The 22,789-nt window shown below is 38.2% G+C and overlaps 1 protein-coding gene across 1 annotated transcript in view; it reads left to right on the forward strand.

The window, feature by feature from the left end:
* Nucleotides 1-22,789, forward strand: part of DOCK2 (dedicator of cytokinesis 2) — a 322,065-nt gene that overhangs the window by 6,368 nt on the left and 292,908 nt on the right. Inside the window, exons 2-6 of the mRNA XM_081319663.1 lie at nt 6,760-6,843; nt 17,156-17,196; nt 18,258-18,313; nt 19,872-19,968; nt 21,906-22,054. Coding sequence (XP_081175789.1) covers nt 6,760-6,843; nt 17,156-17,196; nt 18,258-18,313; nt 19,872-19,968; nt 21,906-22,054 — 427 coding nt within the window. The remainder of the gene's footprint in view (nt 1-6,759; nt 6,844-17,155; nt 17,197-18,257; nt 18,314-19,871; nt 19,969-21,905; nt 22,055-22,789) is intronic.

Consider the following 22,789-nt stretch of genomic DNA (forward strand, 5'->3'; position numbering starts at 1 on the left):
ATTGTGTATGACCTGGACTGTTTATTTTTGACTGTGCATTTTTGTTTTTACACCACCTCAAAGTAAACTACTTTTTGCTTTTACAACTCAGTGTATTCTTGTGGTTACTGTGTGACTCTTACTGCTCTCAGTACCCTTCCTTGTCTGTGCAACTCTTTGGTAGCACAAGGAGACCTCTGCACAACAAATCCTTAACAGTACCCTTGATAAATGCTATACTTAGGATCACAATTAAGCCCAAAATTTGTTGCTAAGTTAGTCAGCTGTTAAGTGAATTTTGCCTCACTTTATGACCTTTCTTGCCAAATGTTATTAAGTGAATCACTGCAGGTGTCAATTTAGTAACATGGTTGTTAAGTGAATCTGTTTTCCCCATTGACTTTGCTTGTCAGTAGGCCGCAGAAGGTGATCGCATGACCTCAGTGTCATTGCTATGACAACTGAGAAAACTGTAGCCATTTTACCTTTTGCTTTTATTGTGTTTTTTTTCCTGTTGTTTGGTATTTTCAGATGGAGAAGGGGAATGCTTGAGCTGTTTCAGTTAGCCGTAACAATTGCAACTGTGTGAGAATCAAGGTCAATGTTAGAAAAAGTTTTGGTGGGTTACTTTGTAGCAGGGGGGGAGGGAACTTTAGTCTTGGGTTCAACTATGTAAGTGCTGATACCTTGTTTCCTGAATAAAATGTTCTTTAAGGAAGAAATCTTTGCTTTGCAGTTCTTTTAATTGGTTTCATCTATCGGAACCGTGACACTCAGGATACTGCAACTATCATAAATAGGAGACAGTTGCCAAGGATCTGAATTTTGATCATGTGACCTTGGGAGCATGCTGCAACGGTCTTCAAGTGTGAAAAACGGTCAGAAGTCACTTTTTCAGTGTTGTTATAACAGTCACTAAGTGAACTGTTGTAAGTCGAGAACTACCTGTATAATCTTAGTTTAATATATAAAACTGATTGGTTTAAAAAAGCTCTATTCCACTTGTTTTTTTAAAAAAGAGAAAGAATTTGTAATTATATAAGCACAAAGAAGCCATTCACTGATACAGATTTTTAAAATTATTTTTTCTTCGTTTGGCCTCCTGAATTCATACATAGGAATTCACAGTGTTCAAACAGTTTGACTCTCTTTACTTCCTGTCCATTATCAATTTTTAAGAATCAGATTCATAGTATCAAATGACGTGGCAGGACTTAGCTGTAAGTTTCACTTGTTCAGAAAAACATTAAGGCGGCAAAACCACTTCCTTTGTCAGTTGTTTGGATGTCATCATGCTAAAGCCCTTTCCTAAGGTACCATCAGCAAAGAACATTATTCTATTAAGGCAAAATTGCTAAATTCTGAATATTATTAAGTTCTCTACTTGTTCTCTTCCTGGCACAAGCAGAACCAATCCAGTGATTATAGGAAGTAAATGTACATTTACGTCCTCACACCTGCTTTATGAAATTGTTTCCTTTAAGAACAAAAATTGAAACAAAATACATGAAATAAAATGAGTGCAAGGTTAAGAATGAGGCAAACTTTGAAAATGGTTGGCAGATTGAATTCTACATTTGTAATAAATTAATACTATGCAGTTATCTAGGTAGCAGCGTTCTTCCTCTGGTGCCTTCCAACTATGTTAATCAGCTGATTGGAAAAGTCTGTGATATATTTTCTGAAGTTGTAATGTGATCTGTTCATTTAAGTATGTACTGTTTATTTATTTATTTTTAAGTGAGTTGACAAATGAAGGGTTTATGGCTGCCCTTTTAAAGGCACATTTAATTATTAAAGCATTACCAAGGGGCTTCCCTTCTGCATGTGATGGAATGTAATGGGCGGGATTTCCAGGAGGAAGTGAATCCAGAGGAATAAAAAAACAACTCAGTTCAGCTATTTTGTGTAAGAGAAAGAGGGTGAAGACAACCTTTCCCTAATAGTTCCCAGAGTATATGCTTTATGTGGGTGATCGTCTGTTTTAGTTTGGCAAGATTCTGTCTATAGGTGTGGAAATTTAAAAAAAAATCCGCTTGGAAGAATCACAATGTGCCTTTCTTGGTTTTTAAAGCTGATGTGTGACACTTCATATTTTTCCTACAAGGAAAGAACAAAGTCTCTGACTTGATTCCATCCTTCCAATCCTTGATTTTTAAGTATTAAGACTACAACAGTCTGAAAGGCAGGTTTGAAGTGATTTAACATGCCACAGACAAAGGAATGGACTAGAGTTTAAATTAACCCAGTAAATAAGAAAATAATGTTTAGTACCGATGTGATTAAATCAAAGTGGTATTTACTTAAGCGTACCCGGTATATTAAAAAAAAATAGAATACTCCTTCCATATTACAATCATATTACAATGGAATTCTTACCAAACAAAAGATAAAGAAAGAAAGCATTAGGGATGAAAAGGGATGTCAGTATCTATATGTGACCTACAGTGTGATTAAAGAGTCAGACTCGAATTGGGAGTCTCAGCTATGATGTTTACTAGATTTTGGTTACTATGTCTCTACATCATAGAGTTATTGTGAGGAAAAATCCCTCTTTGCATTATTGGGAGAATTCAAGATAGAATTGCAATAAATACATTTAAAAAGATATGCTTGCAATGTTTCATAACTGAACTTCTGCCCTTAAATTATTTGATTCAAGTTAAAAAAAGTGCTTTATATATAATCATCATATTTTCCAGCTAGGGCAAATCCATCCATTGAGGCAGAAAGGTTCAAGGCAAAAGCAATGGTAAGGTCCATTTCCATCTATCTCAGACCCTTTGAAACCACACTTTGAAAAAGCAGCTGACACAAAGAGTTTGGGCATGGAATTCCAAGATCCATTTGGTGAGCCAGCTTCATCTTGAAACAGTAGTTTGGAATAGCTGAAGAAGCTTCTTGGATGAGAAGAGAAACATCTACAAAGACATTTGCCTCATGAAAAAGCAGTTGCCTCATGAAAAAGCACCTTTGAGTAGTTTGGAATAGTTTCTAAAAATTGAGAGAAATGAAAAGAATGGTCTCTTTGAATTAATTCTAATTCTATATGGAAGAAAGAACTGTGGAGAAAGATTGAAACAACAGGAGGCTTATTGAATCAGGACTGCAAATATCAATATAATCAGTGGTGGGATTCAAATATGTGAACAACCGGTTCTTAGTGTGATGCCGCTTCCGGAAGTCCATTCTGGGCCTGGGCAACAAAAAATTAGCTACCAGTTCTGAATCCCACCACTGAATATAATGTCGAGATGGCAGCAAAGAGATGCAGAGAATTAATTCTTGACTGGCTGACTTATGGTTGTCTGGATGTTTGCAGTTCAGGTTTGATAGTCCTAGTAAAAGAGAAATAGAAACTATACACTAGATATGGGCCCTGTGCAGTCACTCTGATTGAAACTATAAACCACTGTGTTGCTGATTTTCAGTGGTATGATTTTTCATCCTAATTTGTCCCACAAGTTCTTTTAAGATTTTTGTTTCCATCCTGGGTGTTGACAGTGCCATATTTGTGTCTCTTGAAATTTCATTTAAAATAAATATATCACCTCCTTCCTGAAATAATATAATATGTAATGTAAATATAATGAAAGCAGCCCCCAACTACCTTCAAGACTTTTAGGGTGTCATTGACCTTATAATTGGCTGCTAGCATAGGAAAGGCTTTTAATTTATTCATTCAATTTGATTAATGCTACTAATTAGTAGCAAGCAGGCTGTCTTTTCCTCACTAACAGTTAATTAAAAAAAGAAATCAAAAAAGAAAGATTTAGGAAGATTTCAAAAATGGAAAATGATAAAACCTCGGGTTAAAGTTAAGATAATGCAAGGACCAAAGGCAGAAGGAGGACTTGGGCTCCCTAATTGGAAGTATTATTATGTTGCGGCGTTATTAGTTTGGATAAGGGAGTGGATGACTCTCCAAAATAGGCATTTGTTAGCATTAGAGGGACATGATCTAGCCCAAGGGTGGCATGCCCATTTGTGGCGGGAGTCAGGAAGCCCACCAAAATATTTTATAAGGCATTATTTGCGTAATATACTATTAGGTGCTTGGTCGTTGGTTAGGAAGAAGTTTTATATGAGAACACCGTATTGGCTGTCCCCAATGGAAGCATTGACCTTCCCTAATGTGTTTAATCCAGAAAAAAGGGTGACTTATAAAGAATTATTACATTCAAATGGAGAATTAAAATCTAAATCGCAATTGCAGGAACAGGGTATCCAGGTAGATTGGTGGGCGTATATGCAGCGCAGTCGGTTCATGAAGGAGAGAGTGGTGCCAGGGATTACTAGAGAAGCTCAAGGATTCGATAAGATTCTTTTCGGGAAAAGTGAGAAGTTGCTGGCAAAATGTTACTCCTTACTATTGGATATGGATGGGTTAAATGAGCTTACAGAGGGCTTTAGGGTCTCCTGGGAAAGGAATTATCAAATAGAACGTGATAAGTGGCGGTCCATTTGGGAGAAAAATGTTAGACTGACAAAATCTACTGCGTATAAGGAGAACGTTTATAAGATGATGTTTCGTTGGCATCTCCTGCCAGCTAGATTGGGTAAAATGTTTTTGGGTGTGTCCCCAGCATGTTGGAAGTGTGGAGAAAGAGAAGGCACCTATTACCACCAGTGGTGGACCTGCGGCGAAGCGAGGAAGTATTGGTATCGGCTTCATATATGGATGAATGAGATTTTAGGATATTCTGTTAAATTGACTCCTGAGACGTTTTTGTTAGGCTTAAAACCAGACAACCTGAATAGATCTACATGGTATTTGATGTCGCATTTGTTAACGGTGGCACACATATTATGGGCTCAATACTGGAAAAACTCTGTTAGCCCTCCCAAGGACCTGTTAATTAAGAAATTTATTGACTGTGCGGAATCGGATCGTCTGACCATGCTGGCTGAAAGATAAGGGGTATACAGATTATTATCTATCTTGGAGACCATGGTATGAATGGTTGACAAAAAGGGATGGTTATGGGAAGGTTTGAATATACAATGTAATAGCAATTTGTTTAAATCATTAGAATGTTTATTATTATGTTTTGTAATTTTAATAAGCACTGCGATGTATTGTTATGATGTAGTTGTGGATGATTTCAATAAAATAAAAAAAATTAAAAAAAAATGGAAAATGATGTTATCTGGACCCAGATATGTAATATTGTGAATAAGGCAATTGTGAAATAAAAGTCTCCTTTAAAAACATCTTTATCATTGAACATTTATTATTTTAATGTAAAAACAGTGAAGAATATTCACATCATGCTGTAGGAAACAGCTTGATGCAATATAGCTGTAAATATGTTATGTTTGGGAAGCTGATCAACAAAAAGAGTCGGCCTTAATTGTTGTTACAAGGTAATTATTGTTATTGAATTGTCTTGGCTATCTATTGAAACCACTTTCTATGCATATTGGCTAGTGTGCTGGAAAGAATGTCAAGACAAATTTTGAATGAAATAGGTGGCAAAGAGGAGAATTTGGAATAACCATTTAATATGTGCTTAGGATTCAAGTGTCTGGATTCTTTTGGAGAACCCAGCACAAATACATTTATTTCAGACTGAAAGTCCAATTTGCACTTGGTAATGAATCCAATTTTGTTTTTGCTCCTGGCTGGTTTAATAGAACTTGTGGAGGAATTGTTTCACAAGTGGTACAGTTATGCCCCAAACATAGTACATCACCTAAATTGTTTTGTACTAGCTGAAAACACTTTTGTTAATGAAAGTTGGTTCTCTGAATTATCACAACACATTTTTCATCATCTAAGTGCAAATTTTTATTCCCTAAATAGCACAAGAGAGCCCAAACATATACAGCTCTCTAATTATATCGTTCTGAGCACAGATACTCTTTATTTTTATTTACCACTTACCACCTGTATTTCTTATATTTGGGGTTAGCTTCCCAAACTGCAATACAACCAAATAATCTTGGCTTGTGAATCAAACTTTTTCATGCAGCTTTGGTTCCCTTTTGATATCGAGTTGACATCATTTGACTGAAAATCAAAGTGACTTTCAAATCATTTTATCTCCCATTGGCCTGCTTCATTCCATACACTGGGGTATCATACTGGTGTCAGAGAACTCCTTTTTTCTGTGCTCTGTGGCATTATACTAAGGACAGGAAAAGGGGGTTTTCCGCCTTCCATGGGAAACTGAGAATAATTACTGTTGTGCCCAAATCCAAAATCATCCCATAATTCACCATAATTCAAAGCATATTTATTTCTCTCATCCAGGTGTGAGAAGGTTTTCTTCTTCTTTTAAGTGGGTGAAGCAATGATGGTGGCAGCAGCAATGATGATTTATCCTGCAGAGCTGCAGAGAATGTGGCTAGTGTGAAAAAAACATCTCCAGAGGATGCAGCGGCAAACTTTTTTGTTGTTTTTGAGAGAGGGTTGGAAGTGTACTCATTGACCTCTTCAAGCATTAGGGAGAAAGACTTGTTAAAAGTTATTGAACAGCTGCTCACTTTGAAGGCATGATCTTGAAGAATTCTAAGCAGCCTATGTCAGATGCAGTTTGTTTACTCCTGCCCAAAGTGATGAGCTAACACTAATCACAATTCTTAGTTGGATAAATACAACTAAACAATTGGGGAAGATAAGTGAGATCTTGAAAACAATTAATTCAAAGAAGAGGGGTAGTAAGCCTATGGCTTATTCAAGCTTTTTCTCATAATATTAAACCGAATGCTGCATCTGGAAATAGTCCATTTAAAGTATAAAGTTGCTTAATGACATTGTATTCTTTATTTTCACAGCAATATACAATTTCAAAGCTACCCAAGTGCCGCAGATATCAATACATATTGGGGATGTGGTTCATATATTGGAAGACTATGAAGGTAAACATGAAAAATATACAGTACTTTTCATATTGTGACACCTTTGCTTCATCAGCTTGAGTTTGGGGTTGTGTATAAGATGGCTTATGACTTTTTATCTGCAAGCCATGGCTTACTTTGTTGCTAAGTACTACACATGTGAGGCATGTGAGGTGTGGAATTAACATGGTCTCACTATTCTTTAAGCTAAAACTGTGGTGTGACTAGTTGATTGTGGAGTACAAGTAAAGCTATTTCATATAAGGACTATTTAATAGAGGTTGTTTGGACTTGCAAATGTATATGTCACTCTCAATGGATTTTGAGTAGAGTGGACACTATTCAGGTAAAGTCCAGCTAATATCCCAATGTCTGTGGTGGAGAATATGACTTACAGGTAATCTTTGACATGACCAATCATTTAACAACTGTTAGAAATTAAGACAGTGTTGAACAAAGAGTTTTACAACTTGTTCCTGAAATTACGGCCATTGTAGCAATCCTATGGTCATATGATAAAAATGTGGGAGCCTGGTAGCCTGCACACACTTACAACTGCTGTGCTGCTGCAACTCTCCCTACCCAACTACTTCCCCCCCACCATCTCAGCCGCCCATTCAGCTCATTGGTGTAAGCAAAACTCTGCAACCCAGAGAGAGTCACTGCCCACCAGTACCAGCAAAGCTGCTGGGGTCTGGGAAGACTCACAACTCACCTGGCCTGCCAGCCCACACAAAACATCCAACTTACCTTTACCTTGTGAAAACCACCGCAAGCAATCTGAACTTTTATATTACATAAGTGTAATGTTATATTGTGACTACAAATCTGAACTTTCATATTACATAAGTGTAATGTTACATTGTGATAATTACAAATTCAGAATTAGAATTCAAAAGAAAAGTGCTGGAAGTGTTGCTACTGAAAACTATCAAAATAGCACAGGATAGATGTAGATGATACATAGATAGATAGATAGATAGATAGATAGATAGATAGATAGATAGATAGATAGATAGATAGATAGATAGATAATATAAAGATATAGATCGATCTATCTATCTATCTAACTATCTATCTATCTATCTATCTATCTATCTATCTATCTATCTATCTAATAAAGTGGGTTATCTATTTTTTTACCAGAAGAGGTCTCTCTTGAACTACTGATTTAGATCAGACATGTCAAACTCATATCGGGAGTTTTGCCATTGCCGGCAATGGGGTAGGCGCGGCTTCCACATGACACGTCTGGCCTGTGGGCCGGCAGTTTGACACCCCTGATTTAGATCATTAGAAAGTTATTCTTACAAAGGATTAGATACCTTAATAAGTGCAAAATGACAGTCCAACATTTCTGTATCCTCAGCTACACTACAACTTCTTCAATTATAGTAGTCATTAATTCTTGAACAATTTCAGATATCAATTATTAATGTTCCTCATGGTAACAGTACAGCCACTGAGCAACTGGGGGGAGGGGCTGTAGCTTAGTGACTTTGAGAACTAAGTAAGTGGCTTACCTCCACATAGGCATATGAACATAGGGCGTTAAACTGGTAACTGCAGGAACTGTCTCAATGCTTTCTGTCAACAGAGATGAAACTGTGCTGTGACGTGGCTGCATAATAGACCTTCAGCTGGTTTCCTTTGTCCTGGCTGCTGTCCATGGTGTTTTCTTAGCTTTTCTTAGCTTCTTTCTCTCCAAGAAGCAATAGTCAAAGCAAAGTTCGCTCCTTCTGCTAAATTATAGTCCAATCTAACAGGCCTAGGAGGTAAACAAGCATGTAAAAAGGATGCTATGGTACCTCTTTTTTTTTTATTGAAAAGTTTTAACATACAGTTTATCTTTAACAGTCCCCCCTCCCCCTCCCCTCTCCCTCCCTCCCTACCCCTCCCCCCCTCCCCCCCGACTTCCCAGAGCTAAATACAAGGTATAGAAAAAAAACCAATCATAAGCAACCATATACTAACAACCATAAACTCTAAAATCCATCACTCTCTAGCTTATACAGGATAATACAAATCTTAATAATATCAAATATATATAGAAAAGAAAAAAGAAAGGAAAAAAAGGAAATAAAAAAAGAAAAAACGAAGGAAGACTTATTCAAATGCTACATAAAACTTCTTAACCCTATATTTGTTCTGAATGTACTCAACCCATTTTCTCCATTCCATAATATAACGTTCTTGCGAGTGATCTTTCAAGTAAGCCGAAATCTTTGCCATCTCTGCCAGGTCGGAAACCTTTAAAGTCCATTCTTCTATAGTCGGCAGTTCCTCTTTCTTCCAATACTGACCTATTAAAAGTCTTGCTGCCGTGATTAAATTCAACATCAACTTAGTGTCCACAACCGTAGCATCTGTAATTATTCCCAGCAAGAAGAGTTGCGGACAAAACTTTATCCTTTGCTTGAAAATCTTCTGCATATTCCACCAAATTTTTATCCAAAAAGCCTTAACCTTTTTACAAGTCCACCATACATGAAAATATGTTGCATCTTCATCACCACACCTCCAACATTTTGGTTGATAATTCGGATACATACTTGCCAGCTTTTTAGGATCTAAATGCCATCTATAAAACATTTTATAAAAGTTCTCTCTTAGATTTTGAGCTTGTGTAAATTTTACATTCCTCACCCAAATCTTTTCCCACATGTCCATTGTAATAACTTCTTGAATATTTTGGGCCCATTTTATCATACAATCCTTAACAAGTTCTGTTTCTGAGTCAATCTCTATCAATGCAAGATATATCCGTTTAATATGTGCTGGACCCTGATTTCTGATTTGCTTTATCAGATTTTCATCAGTCATTGTAAAACCATTTTTCTGATCTTCTTTCCACCTGGCCCGTAGCTGGGTATATTGAAACCAATTCTGAACAATCTTCTCATCTCGCAAGAGACTATATGGTTTCAAACACCAGACATTTCTTTCCAAGTTTAGAATCTCCTTGTACGTAGTCACATCATGTTTAAAACCAGCATGTATATTTTCTATTGCGTGTTTTGGAATTGACCACAATGGTATCTTGCAGTCTAGCTTATGTCTGTACTTCTTCCAAACTCTCAGCAATGCCTGTCTTAAAATATGCACTCTAAACACATTATCTACCTTCTTATCATACAACAAATATGCATGCCAACCAAACAACAAGTCGTGGCCCTCAAGATTTAATAATCTGTCTTGTGTCAAATTAATCCAATCACTTATACCTGCTAGCGCAGCAGCTTCATAATATAATTTAAGATTAGGCATTTTAAGACCACCTCTTCCACGAGTATCCTGCATAATCTTAAGTTTGACTCGTGGTCTTTTCCCTGCCCAAACAAATTTGTTGATACCTCTCTGCCATTCCTCCAGGTTAGAATCTTTCTTAAGAATCGGTATCATTTGAAATAAAAACAAAAATTTAGGCAGGACATTCATTTTCACTGCTGCAATTCTTCCCAGTAAAGACAATTGCAATTTTTCCCAACTCTCCATTTCTTTTTGAATTTTTCCCCATAATTTTTCATAATTATTTTTATATAATTTTGTATTAGAGGGCGACAAAAGCACCCCCAAATATTTGATCCTTTTGACAATCTCAAATCCAGTTAACCCTTCTAGAAGGGCCTTTTGCGATGCTGTCATGTTTTTGGCCAAGATTTTAGTTTTTTGTACATTAACTTTAAATCCAGAAACCTTCCCATATTGCATTATTATCTCCATCAGGTCCACAACAGAGCTCTCCAGCTGGGTCACTGTAACAACCAGATCATCTGCAAACGCTCTCAATCTATAATCCTGATCTCTAATCCGTATACCCTTAATTCTTTCCGAATTTCGTATTTTTACCAATAATATCTCCAATGTTAACACAAATAATAAAGGCGATAGCGGGCACCCTTGCCTTGTACCCTTCTCAATACTACATACTTCTGACAAACTATTGTTAACTATTATTCGAGCTGTTTGTTTTTGATATAATGCCCTGATTGGTTGCAAAAATTTATCCCCAAAGTTCATTTTATCTAAAACTTTCATCAAAAATTGCCAATTCAATTGATCAAAAGCTTTTTCAGCATCTAAGAAGATTAGCGCCGCAGGGATCTGGTTGTTCCTTTCCAAAAATTCCAACACATCAACTATATGCCTCACGTTATTTTTCATTTGCCTACCACTAATAAACCCAGTTTGATCCCCATGAATCACCCGTTGCAGAACCCTCATCAGTCTATTAGCCAGCACCTTAGCAAATATCTTGTAGTCTGTATTTAATAGTGATATCGGTCTATAGTTTTTTACTTGAGTAGCATCTTGGTCTTCCTTCGGGATCAGAGAGATAAAAGCAGTTCTCCAAGATGGAGGCACCTTTCCCCCTCTCTGGATTGTCTGGAACAGTTGCTTTAACGGTTGAACCATCTCTAATTGTAAGTTTTTGTAGTAAGCCGCAGTCAAACCATCTGTACCTGGCGCTTTGTCGACCTTCAACTCCTTAATTGCTGTAAATATTTCTTCTTCTGTAATCAATTGATTAATCTCCTCTTTTTGTACTTGCGTAAGAACCGGGATGCTAGCATTCTCCAAATACTCATCAATATCTTTTTCATTAATCTTCTCCTTAGCATATAATTTAGAATAAAAATCCACAAAGGCTTCCTAAATAAAATCCTGTTGAAACACTACCTTCCCCTTATGTTCAATTTTGTCTATGTTAGAAGCCCTCTGCTTTTTCCTTAGTCTATAAGCCAGCCATCTACCTGGCTTATTAGCATTGCAAAAAGTATTATGCCTGGCAAACCTCAAGTTAGTTGCCACTTGATCAGCCATTAATTTATCAAATTGTCCTCTTAATAGCTTGATAGCCTCCTTAATCTTCACATCCAATGGATTCAAAATCAAGGCCTTCTCTTTTTCCTTAATTTCATTCTCCAATTCTTTCCTTCTAGCTTCCAAAGTACGTCTGTGTTTATTATTCATGTATATCAGCACCCCTCTCATATATGCCTTGCTAGCATCCCAAACCATGTCCATAGACGTATCCTTATTCATATTAATTTCAAAAAAATCCTTCATCCGTTGTTTACATTCTTCCACGTTTTTCTGATTTCTAAACAAGTTCTCATTTACGCGCCACGAGCGCCTATCTCTATTGTCCTTATTGATCTCTAACCATACTGGACTATGGTCAGAAATAGCTCTTGCACAGATCTTTACCTTCTTGATCCTAGAAAAAAAGTCATTAGTCAGCAAAATGAAGTCAATCCTAGAAAAAGATTGATGTCTATCAGAAAAAAAAGTATAATCCTTTTCATGCAGGTGTGTGTCACGCCAGATGTCTCGCAATTCCAAATCATCCTTCATTTCAAAAAAAGACTTAGGCAATCTGGCATGGCACGGAATACGCTTAAAAAAACCAGCCTTATCCATCTGTACGTCCAAAACGCCATTCCAATCCCCCATAAAAATAAACGATTTGTAATCCAATTGAGTAAGCTTTGTATGAAGTGAGCTAAAAAAGTCAACCTGTTGTAGTTGTTGATTAGGAGCGTACAGTCCAACTAAAAGCGTTTTTTTGCCTTCTAACAACAAATCTATCATTACGTATCTTCCATGTTTATCTGCTTCAATTAAGTCCGCTGTTATAGCACTTTTAACATAAACAACCACTCCATTTTTCTTATTCATTGCAGAGGCAACAAATTGCGTACCCAATCTTGAATTCAATAAAAACTTTTGGTCCATAGCCCTAATATGCGTTTCTTGCAAACATATAACATCAGTCTTAAATTGTTTTAAATATTGAAAAACTTTCTTCCTCTTCTGAGGCGAATTTAGTCCATTAACATTCCAAGTTAAGAATTTAGTCGCCATTCTTGTCGCCCCGAAGCTTCTGGAGCACCTCTCCAATGGCCCTGTCTTCTTTGGGCCGCGCTCCTCCCACTGCCTCGCTGTAAGTACGCTTTGAAAGTTCCATAAACTTCTGCTGGTCTTGTTCTTTTATTTGTTTTGCTCTTTTTAAAGCAGCACGCGTCACCCTTAGCTCTCCAGCATCAGCCAATAAAGTTGTAAATTGATCCCTTCCAGCACCATCCTCCTCTGTCTGGCCATCTTCAGCCTCATGAGATTTTTCTTCACCAGATCCCTTTGCCGCTTCCAAAAGTGATAGTGGGGTTGCTTTTAAAACATTGTTGTAGAAATCACGCGCCTGTGCCACAGTAACCAGACGGTATCTTTTACCTTCATACATCGCCACCAGCCCAACTGGAATCTCCCATCTGAACCTTATATCACGTTGCTTAAGTTCCTGCACGATAAATGCAAAGTCCTTTCTTCTCCTTAAAATCTTTGGAGGGATTTCCTTTAGGACCAAAACTTCTTGGTCAGCAACCACTACTTTAGTGTCGTAGGCAGCTTGAATAACTTCATCTCTGATTTCTCTCTTTGTAAAGTAAACCACCACATCTCTAGGTAGCTTCCTCTGTCTGGCAATCCATGAGTTAACACGAAAAACTTTATCCATACATCCCTTTATTTCAGATGCTGGCTGACCCAATACTGCTTCCAGGGCTTCAGAAATCAGCTGCTTTAAATCTTCTTTAATATTTTCTTTTAAGCCTCTGATTCTAACAGCATACTGCATCTGGTGAAACTGAACAAGGCTTAACTCTCTGTCCATTTTGTCTCTTAAGTCTTCATTCTCCAATACCTTTACTTCTAGTACAGCATTTTTTTGAGTCAAATCTTCCACTTTTTCTTCCAGACCTTGCACACATTCAGCCACACTTTCCACTGTAGACAAAATGTCTACCCTCATCGCACTAAATTTCTCTTCCATCCTCTCTTCTATTCTCTCCTCCATTTTTGCCAATTTATCACCCAATGTTACTAAAATTACCTGGGCATGTTTTTCAAGGGCATCTTGTAAATCCTTCGATGTCAATGCAGCAGGAGGAAGCAAGGTTTGCAACGATGTCTGTTGCACCAGAGAAGTTCCAGCACTCCGAAGAGTTTTTGAGGGAGGTTTAGCCGCCATCTTTTACTTTCACTTATGACGCACTTTCACTTTAAGTTTAAAAAGTCCATTAAGCTCGAGAGTAAAAATAAAGATCCTCTTCACCTTTTCCTCTTGTACCGCTCTGCCTGCTCCTTTTGGCAGAGTCTTTCCTTTTGGCAGGGGTGGTCGTAAACGCCTGGCTCTGCTCCAAGAAATCCGGAGCAGAGACGCTGACCAGCTGGGAGCAACCCAGGCTACGGGGGAGTTCGATCCTTCATCCGCCCAAGCTTTAAACTCAGGCGGCCCCGGAGAACTCGACCCCTACCTGGGGCCTCACCCCCTCCTCTTCTCCCGAGGAGGGGGCTTCAAATTCACCCGAACAGCTGATCGGCGCTGTTTCGGGTGAAATCTACACAGCTGAGCCGCGGGCAGCCCGAAAAGGCTGTCTCCGGCGCTCCGCCGCCACCGGAAGTCGCTATGGTACCTCTTGAGTGGCAGATTCAGCTAGACACGGAAGCTTTTATTTTGATCAGAGAAAAAGCAAAATAAAATTAAAATAAAATAAACTGGAAGAAAAATAACATGTTTACCTTAACCCCTCATCTCAGATGAGTTTGGATCTGCATTATTATTACTATTATTTTCAATTCCATTTATATCCTGCCCTTCTCCGAAGACTCAGGGCGGCTTACAAGCTTAGCAGTAGCCTTCATTCTATGTATATGCCTGCTTATTAGGGCTTTCGCCCCCCCCAAGCGGCATTATTACAAATTCAGCTTAATTGCCCCCAACAATCTGGGTCCTCATTTTACCTACCTCAGAAAGATGGAAGGCTGAGTCAACCTTGAGCCTGGTGGGATGCGAACCTGCACTAATTGCAGGCAGCTGGTGTTACTTAAGGAGGCATTAGCCCACTGCTCCACCAAGGCTTATACATGAAACTTATTATCAGTGCACATCAGGTGCATTATTTTTGGGATAGGAACATAAAGAAACTACAGCAGACCCTCTAAAATTTCATAGTTTGAAAATGATTAGAAAGTTTTCTTTCCCTTCTTCATGTGAAACTGAACAGTGGGAATTCAAGTCAGCTATAAATAAAGGTCCTTGCAGCAGATAGGTGAACAATGGAATTGACAGTCATGAAATGCAGCCACCACCACAAACTTAAATCTCTTTGGAAGGTAAGAGTCATAGAAGCCAGGGGCTATCAGTAACTAGTGAGAAAGATATTGATCAATCAGGACATCTAAAATCAGCAATACCAAGCCTCTCATTACTAGTGGAGGAGAGAGAGAGAGAATGAATTACTGTCTTCAAACTTCCCATCATGCTTCCGCTAGGCACCTGGCTGTCCATGTGGGTTGGGGAAAGGAAAAAGATGCAGGGTTGCATAGCTTTTTATTTAATTCAGCTTTGAGGTTCTTCTGATCATTTTATGTGTCAAGAAATCACATTTCAGTATTCTGCAACTGGATACTCTCAAGATGTACTTGTTTGCAACTCCCAGAACTTCCAGCTAGCAGGCTCAGGAGTATAGGAATTTATGGGAGCTCCATGAAACGTTTTCCAGTGTTTTTGGATTATAACTCTCCATAGGTTTGGAACAAGGAGAGTTTAGTGTCCGTATACTTGGAAAACATAGAAAGGATTTTTCCTTACTTTGAAAAAGCAAAAAGCAAACAAAAGTAGCATTATTAATATTAGCATATGGAGACTACAATGCTAATGCAGAATAGTAGTTTGACTCCTATTGACACATTTGCCTATATGGATAATTTCAACAGTCCAGTTCAAGGATAACTGGGAAACATGGCTTCCAGATACATGAATCTGTGCTGGTTCTTGAATTCTTTTGAAAGCCAGAGGTAAAATCAGACATTTATTTCTGGTTTTCAACAACCCAGAGACATGACATTCAATCTTGGAGAATTACTACAGTACTTGTTTAAATTTAGGGAAGTCATGCAAGTCATGTCTGTTTTTGGATGTAGCTATAGATCATTTAAATCTTTCCCATTTTCCTGCCACCTTTCTAGGAAAGCAATGTTAGAGGAAATGTACAAATTAAACCATTCGTTTGGTTGACCGTGTCATACCACAGACAATCATGGGTACATTTCACTTTTCCTATGTTACATCTTTGCTCTGCAAGCTACACTGCCTTCCATTTTGCTTCTTGGTGCAATTTGTTCTGTACCAGCCTACTACCGGCCCTGCAGATAAGGCAGGGACAACCCCTTTTACAAGAAGGCAAGAGGCTGGAACTAAGCCTGCCAAATTTATGAACACAAAAGCAAATAGAGCAAAACAAGACACAAACCATGAAACAGGAACTATTCAAATGGTTGCCTTCAGCAAACCAGCCCTCCCATGCATTCCCCTTTTAAACAGTTCAGGGCTTGGCTTCTCTCTGCCTCCTTCCGAGGTGCCCCATTGCCTTCCTCTGTTTAATCCTGATTGACTGCCTCCTGCATCGGGCGTCCTTGAACAGGGCCAGCTGTGGGTCATCTTCATCCACGCTGTCAGGCTCACACAGCTGGGTCTGCGTCGTAACCAGGTGGGAGGGGCCTGGCTGAGTGCTCTCATCAGCAAGATCTCCAACCCCCTCAGCAACCTCTCCAACACCCCCCCTCCTCCTCTGAATCATCTGACCCAAATGCCGAACCCACAGGCTGACCCTGAATCACAACACAATTCAAGGTGCTATTTATTACTAAGACAGCTGTACAAAGCATGGAGCCAGAGTACTTGAGAGACAGTTTTGCTTCCATTGTTTCTAGGTTGGATCAAAGGAGCATTCTTCAGTTCATCTATTAGGGATTGTCATTGAATGGAACCTAGGAAATGGTTCTATTCTGTAGCTGCACCTGCCCCCTGGAAAGCCATACTGTACTGCTTATGGTTCAGCTTGGTCTGATTCTGCTGGTTTTAAATACATATCGGTGTTACAAGAACAATCAAGCTCATGCTATTGGTATATGGTTGCCTTTGGAAGCCACTTTGTGTGGATCAATTAATCAGTTGGCAAGGGTGTTATTTGTTTGTTAAAATATGCATGTATTTATATTGTATTCCAATTCTTGTTAGACATCTCGAACTGCATTGGTGAGATGAGTGGTTGAATGAATGAATGAATGAACGAATGAACGAATGACTGTGCAACCATAAAACCATATTTTAATAGATAGGCCAGTTTTTTCCACAACTATATTGTGGGAATGTGCTATCTTCAGTGAGACTTAGTCCTGGGATAGTGCTTGTAGAGTAACTATTAAATAGCAGAAGCTGTGTGAGTGGACAAAATCTAATACAATGATACGGTTCTGTTTTGAATCATAGATTGGTATAGGGGATACTTGGTCAGACATAAAGAAACTGAGGTGAGTTTATCCTATTATCATCATAATTGTTATTACTGAAGTGTTATAATTTGCTTTTTTCTCCTTTTGCACAGAGGAGAGAATGTTAAGGAGAGAATCATCTACCGTACAGAACAATTTTATATATTTATACTCTAAAACAAACCCCACTGATTTGGTCCCATGTAGACATGTACAGGATTGTAGTCTGCATGTGTTTTGGCTGGGCAATATTTAAATAAGCTAATATTTAAATTGACTTATTTTTTAGCTTTCTTTCATGGAGCTTAAGTTTCTCAATATTAACAATGTTTAATTATTTTATCCAAGATTAACATTAATTTAGGAATGCTTTATGCTTTTACCTGTCAAGATATTAAATCAGGATCTGAATGAAGCTCAAGTTTTTAGATTGACTCCTGATCACAGGAAGTACATCAATTGGAAGTATTATATGCTATACTTTAAATACATGGCTCTCAAATGACTAAGAAAGAATAAAGAAAGACAAAGAACTTTACTTCAGCTAAATTACTCTTCATAACATCAACAGTCTTTGTAAGATCAATTTTGGATGTTAGATATAAATGAATGCTGACAAGAGTGGAATTACTTCAGATCCAAGTCCATCTCCATCATACTATAGCAGGTTCTTTGATTTAGTAAAAGAGATTCATTATCCAGCATTATTTACCATCACTGGTAAATAATAAAATACGTCTTGTTATATCCTTGATCTTTTCAAAAGGAAAAGTCAGGGAATGCATTTGGGACATTCAGCATGTGTTGCTAGAGAGGGACTGCTGTATCATTTGGCCAGTGCATGGTCAAAAGTCAGTAGCAAAAGAAGATAAGTGGTATGGCCAGTACTCAGTGAGTAGTGCTTTTTTGTACACCTGGCAAAGTATAGAACATTATAATAATAATTTAACTCAGTCTTGTAGTTCAATTACTAAGGTATCATAGAAGAGTTGGCTTCTAAACCTCTACTTGCATAGTGTTGACTTTTCAACTGTCGACTTTTCAAGGAAGATCTATTTTGGGAAATATAACAGCTGTGTTTTTCCCTTCAATTCCAACAGGGAATATTTCCAAAATCTTTTATCCACATCAAAGAAATTGCTGCTGAGAAGAAAAGGTATTATATATAACATACATTTGTTAGATACCTTAACTTGTTTTAGCAAAAATGTGGTATATTAGAAACACATCTCAATAAAGAAGAACATGTTGTAACCAAACGAAACCAAATGTCCCTTCTTGTTTCATGGTTCTTCTTGTGGTTAAGATCAATTCAGTATACAATTTGGGATCAGATGCCAACAATCATGGACAGTAATATTTTAGGGAATTTGATAAAAAGTAATGATAAAGTTATACTTTCTTTTAAAGCTGCTGGACTGGTATATGAATATATCATATCTTTTGATTGTTGTGAAGCATGGTAGTAAAGCTGAAAAAAGTTGAGAGTCTTCCTATTTTTTAATACTGAATGTTCAGATTAAAACTATTGGGGGTGGCTGTTGTCTTTGTAAAACCCACAAAAGCAGCTGGAGAGTAGCTGGAGTGGTGCTGCATTATGTGAATTTTCCATCTGATCCAAATGCATAATTCTTATGTGAATTCCACTTTTAGCTGTAGATAAAATGTCATACCTTGTGGTTAAAAAACCCTTCATACAATTAAAAATGACCCACAATGAAACAGATTTTTATCATGAAAGCCACATCCCACGTAGCTAAGTTCACTCAATAACAAACCACATTTTTGCCTAACATGATGGCTTGGTTCATACGACTTGCTAAGATGTAAAGGGATTTGATTAGAATTGTCTTACCCTTTGTTGTGTTTAAACCTTGTCTTATAGTTTAGCTTACTGGGTGAATGAAGCCTATGTTTGCTGAACAGTAATTAGTATACAGTCATTTATCTATCCTGACCATGTTTGGCAGACATGGTCCAACCTCACCAGGTCTGGAAGTCCAAAAAACATGAGAAGGTATTTGAAAATCTTGTGGTTAGGTAAACAGTGGTCCAGAATTACAATGTTTTCATTTAAGCAAGACTTATCTGTTCCACATCTTTTCTGATTTCATTCTTTCATCTCCTTCCGTTACTTCTCAGCACTGGTTAGGACGCTGAGCTTGTCGATCAGATGGTCGGCAGTTTGGCGGGTCGAATCCCGAGTGCCGCGTAACAGAGTGATTGCCTGTTACTTGTCCCAGCTTCTGCCAACCTAGCAGTTCGAAAGCACGTAAAAATGCAAGTAGAAAAATAGGGACCACCACGGTGGGAAGGTAACAGCGTTCCGTGCGCCTTTGGCGTCTAGTCATGCCGGCCACATGACCACAGAGACGTCCTCGGACAAGCGCTGGCTCTTTGGCTTTGAAACGGAGATGAGCACCGGCCCCTAGAGTCGGAAACGACTAGCACGCATGTGCGGGGGAACCTTTACCTTTACCTTTTATTCATGAGATGTATGGAACATCTAATATAGAACGGCCTACTAGTGACTAGAGGAGCCTATCTGAGTGTCAATTCAGGATTGTCTGTCTCAAATATCTGTCTGTGAGATGTTTAGCTATGGACCCAGCCTTCATAGCTGACTGTTCCACTTCTGGCTTTCCACTTGGGGTTGCTGATCATGTGTATAATGTTAAATTGTATTATAATACAGTATTTATGCTTTGGTTCAGAAATGCGGAAAATGTAATACCTGCTGAGATTCCATTGGTACAAGAAGTTACCAGCACATTATGGGAATGGGGTAACATTTGGAAACAACTGTATGTGGTGAGTTATTCTTCCTTTCTTGCAGGGAAATTTTATGACTGCCCAGGAAGAAGCTTTAGCTGTATTAATTGCCACGTCAGTAGGTTTAGTTATCCACCAAGCCAATGTATTTTGCATTTAATTTTATGAATACTGTATATAACTGCTCCGAAAGTGCTGGTAAAGAAGAAATCCCTTCATTGCAAGATTTAGCTTCAATTATTTAAGAGGCTTTTGTGCAATTCCACTTTTGAGTGTTATGTGATTTCAACCTTTGAATGGTCTTTAATGCACCATGCACAAATGCACTGCTAGGAGAAAGTGAAAGCTCTGGTGATTTAGAACCTACTGCTTTTGCTTATGCAGAAAAACTGTTCTCATACTTTTTCTAAACAGCAGAATGGCTTCTTTTTTTAATGCACTGCGTAACCTGTCCGACTGAAAGACAATGAATTTTGTGCACCCAAAGATCCTATAAGTATAAAGTTTCAATGAAGGAGAATATTTGTAGCTCAGGGTTGACATGAGGGGTCCTTGGTGCTCTCTGAGCTTGCTTCTTTTCTTGCAGATGTTTCATTATCCTAACTAGGTAACATCATCAGTGCTAGTTCAGATTAGTCCATACTACCACTGATAATGTTACCTAGCTGGGGTAATGACAGATCTGCAAGAAAACAAGCAAGCTCAGAGAGCACCAACGGCCCCTCAATATGAAGTTTATTTTGAATAAAGGAGGGGTCATTTTAAAAAAGGAAGAAAACTTCTAGTGTATTTGCTATTTAGCTCCCATGTTCAATATATGGATGAGAAAAATGAGAATAGGTCAAAGTAAACAACAATTAAGCTTCAAAGCAAAAACTTAGAATACATCTTTTGAACTCACCCTGAAAGGGTCCAGAACATTTTGGCAATCCCTTCTGTTTCCTCAACACAAGCAACTGGATTGATAATTGATTATACTTCAACAAAAAGTTCCAGAGGTAGTAGTTTAATTTAAAAAGCACAGGACTAGCTTTTTAGTAAATCTCCAAGGGAGCAGAAGAGCCAGGTGGATCAGAAGGAATTATAGGAAAGCTGTCACAACTTAGAGCAGTTGCTTCATTTTCTCTGTAGTAGAGCAGGACGCATGCAAACATTTTTTAATCAGGAAAAAAAAGTCATTACTGTGAAAGGAAGGTTATTCTAAAATTGTCTGGAGAGTTAGGTTCCTATGTCATGTTAAGAAACACAATAATCCTTCTGTTGGAGTGCTGAGTTTTGGCTTAAGCCAGCTTTTTCTATTGTGTGATCCTGCTTGTGGTCTTACCTCTGTTTTGCATTGGTTCACCCTACCTTCAGTCACAATAAAGTTTAAGTTTAAGTTTAAGTTTATTATATTTGTATACCGCCCTTCTCCCGAAGGACTCAGGGCGGTGAACAGGGCACATATAAAATACAAAGTACAAAAATTAAAAAGAGAATTAAATACAAAGCCCGAGCTAAAACAATAAATAATAACGTAAAACCACAATAAAAACCCCCAGCACATCCCCCATCAGGCCAGGCCGGCTCGTTCAAATAAATAGGTCTTCAGATCGCGTCGGAAGGAGCGAAGGTGAGGCGCCGTCCGGAGCTCAACCGGCAACTGATTCCATAAGTCCGGGGCGCCCACAGAGAAGGCCCTCCCCCTGGGGGCCACCAGACGACATTCTCTGACCGGTGGCACCCTGAGGAGGCCCTCTCTGTGGGAACGCACAGGGCGGAGGGAAGTTGACGCCGGCAGCAGGTGCACTAAGCACTAAGCATTGTCAACACAAACTGAAGTTTATGTTTTTATATCTATTATACGTATTTTTTTATCTCCAGGGTTTTTGTAGATTGGGAAAAAAACCAGGATCACTTCCACTTAGATTAACCACAGTGACAAACAGCAATTGAAATCTTAAATAAGCTGAAGCTTGAATTGTTTTCTCTTTCAGGCAAACAAGAAGGAACACTTCCGGCAGGTACAAGCGATGATGTGCGAGTTAATGGAGTGGAGATCACAACTCCTGTCAGGGACGTTGCCCAAAGATGAACTGAAAGAACTGAAACAAAAGGTCACTTCCAAAATTGATTATGGCAACAAGTAAGTTCTGATGTTACTATCAATGTATTGGAGAAAGGGAATTACCTTGGGCATATTGCAAGCTGAGATGCCTTTGTTTTGCTAACCCTAACATTGCTTTTAAGAACGCTATAATAAAATATATGTTACCATTTTCCACCCAGGCGTATTAGTAGAATACTAATAAGACATTCTAAATGTTGTGTTGTTATAACTGCCACTTACAAATTACCTTTGTTATGGACCTAACATAAAGTCCCCCTCGGGTCAAGCTTAACTCTGGGTGACCTTATCAACCCATTAGTGTACTTTTCTTCACAAACGCACAAAAGCCATTAGTCATGCCTTCTTTGTGGATTTTTTTTTCCAAATTTTCCATTCTGGTCTAACTTTGGGATTTTCTGGTATTCTCCCCATCATATATTAATCAACTCTATTTAGCTGGTCTAAGATCAGAGATGTGCTGTCAGCTGCTCAACATTGCATACCATTATTTTCTTCAGTCCTTCTAAGACAAGTTGCCTAAAAAGAGTTATCAAGGTGCAGAGTAGAGAAACTGATTTTATGATTTTACTTTGCTTATAAGTTGTATCTTCTTCTCCTCCTCGTTATTTTGGCTTTTTAGGGTACTTATTCTGGTTTTACTTTCTTAGATCTTGATCTTCCTTTACTGTTTATTATTGCTTTGCTACCCAAAGTCACAAACTGTGAGTGGGATGTAATATGCATATAGTACATGAGTCCTTCGGGAGAAGG

The sequence above is a fragment of the Vipera berus genome, assembly GCF_964194415.1.
Source record: "Vipera berus genome assembly, chromosome: 2".
Lineage (NCBI taxonomy): Eukaryota > Metazoa > Chordata > Lepidosauria > Squamata > Viperidae > Vipera > Vipera berus.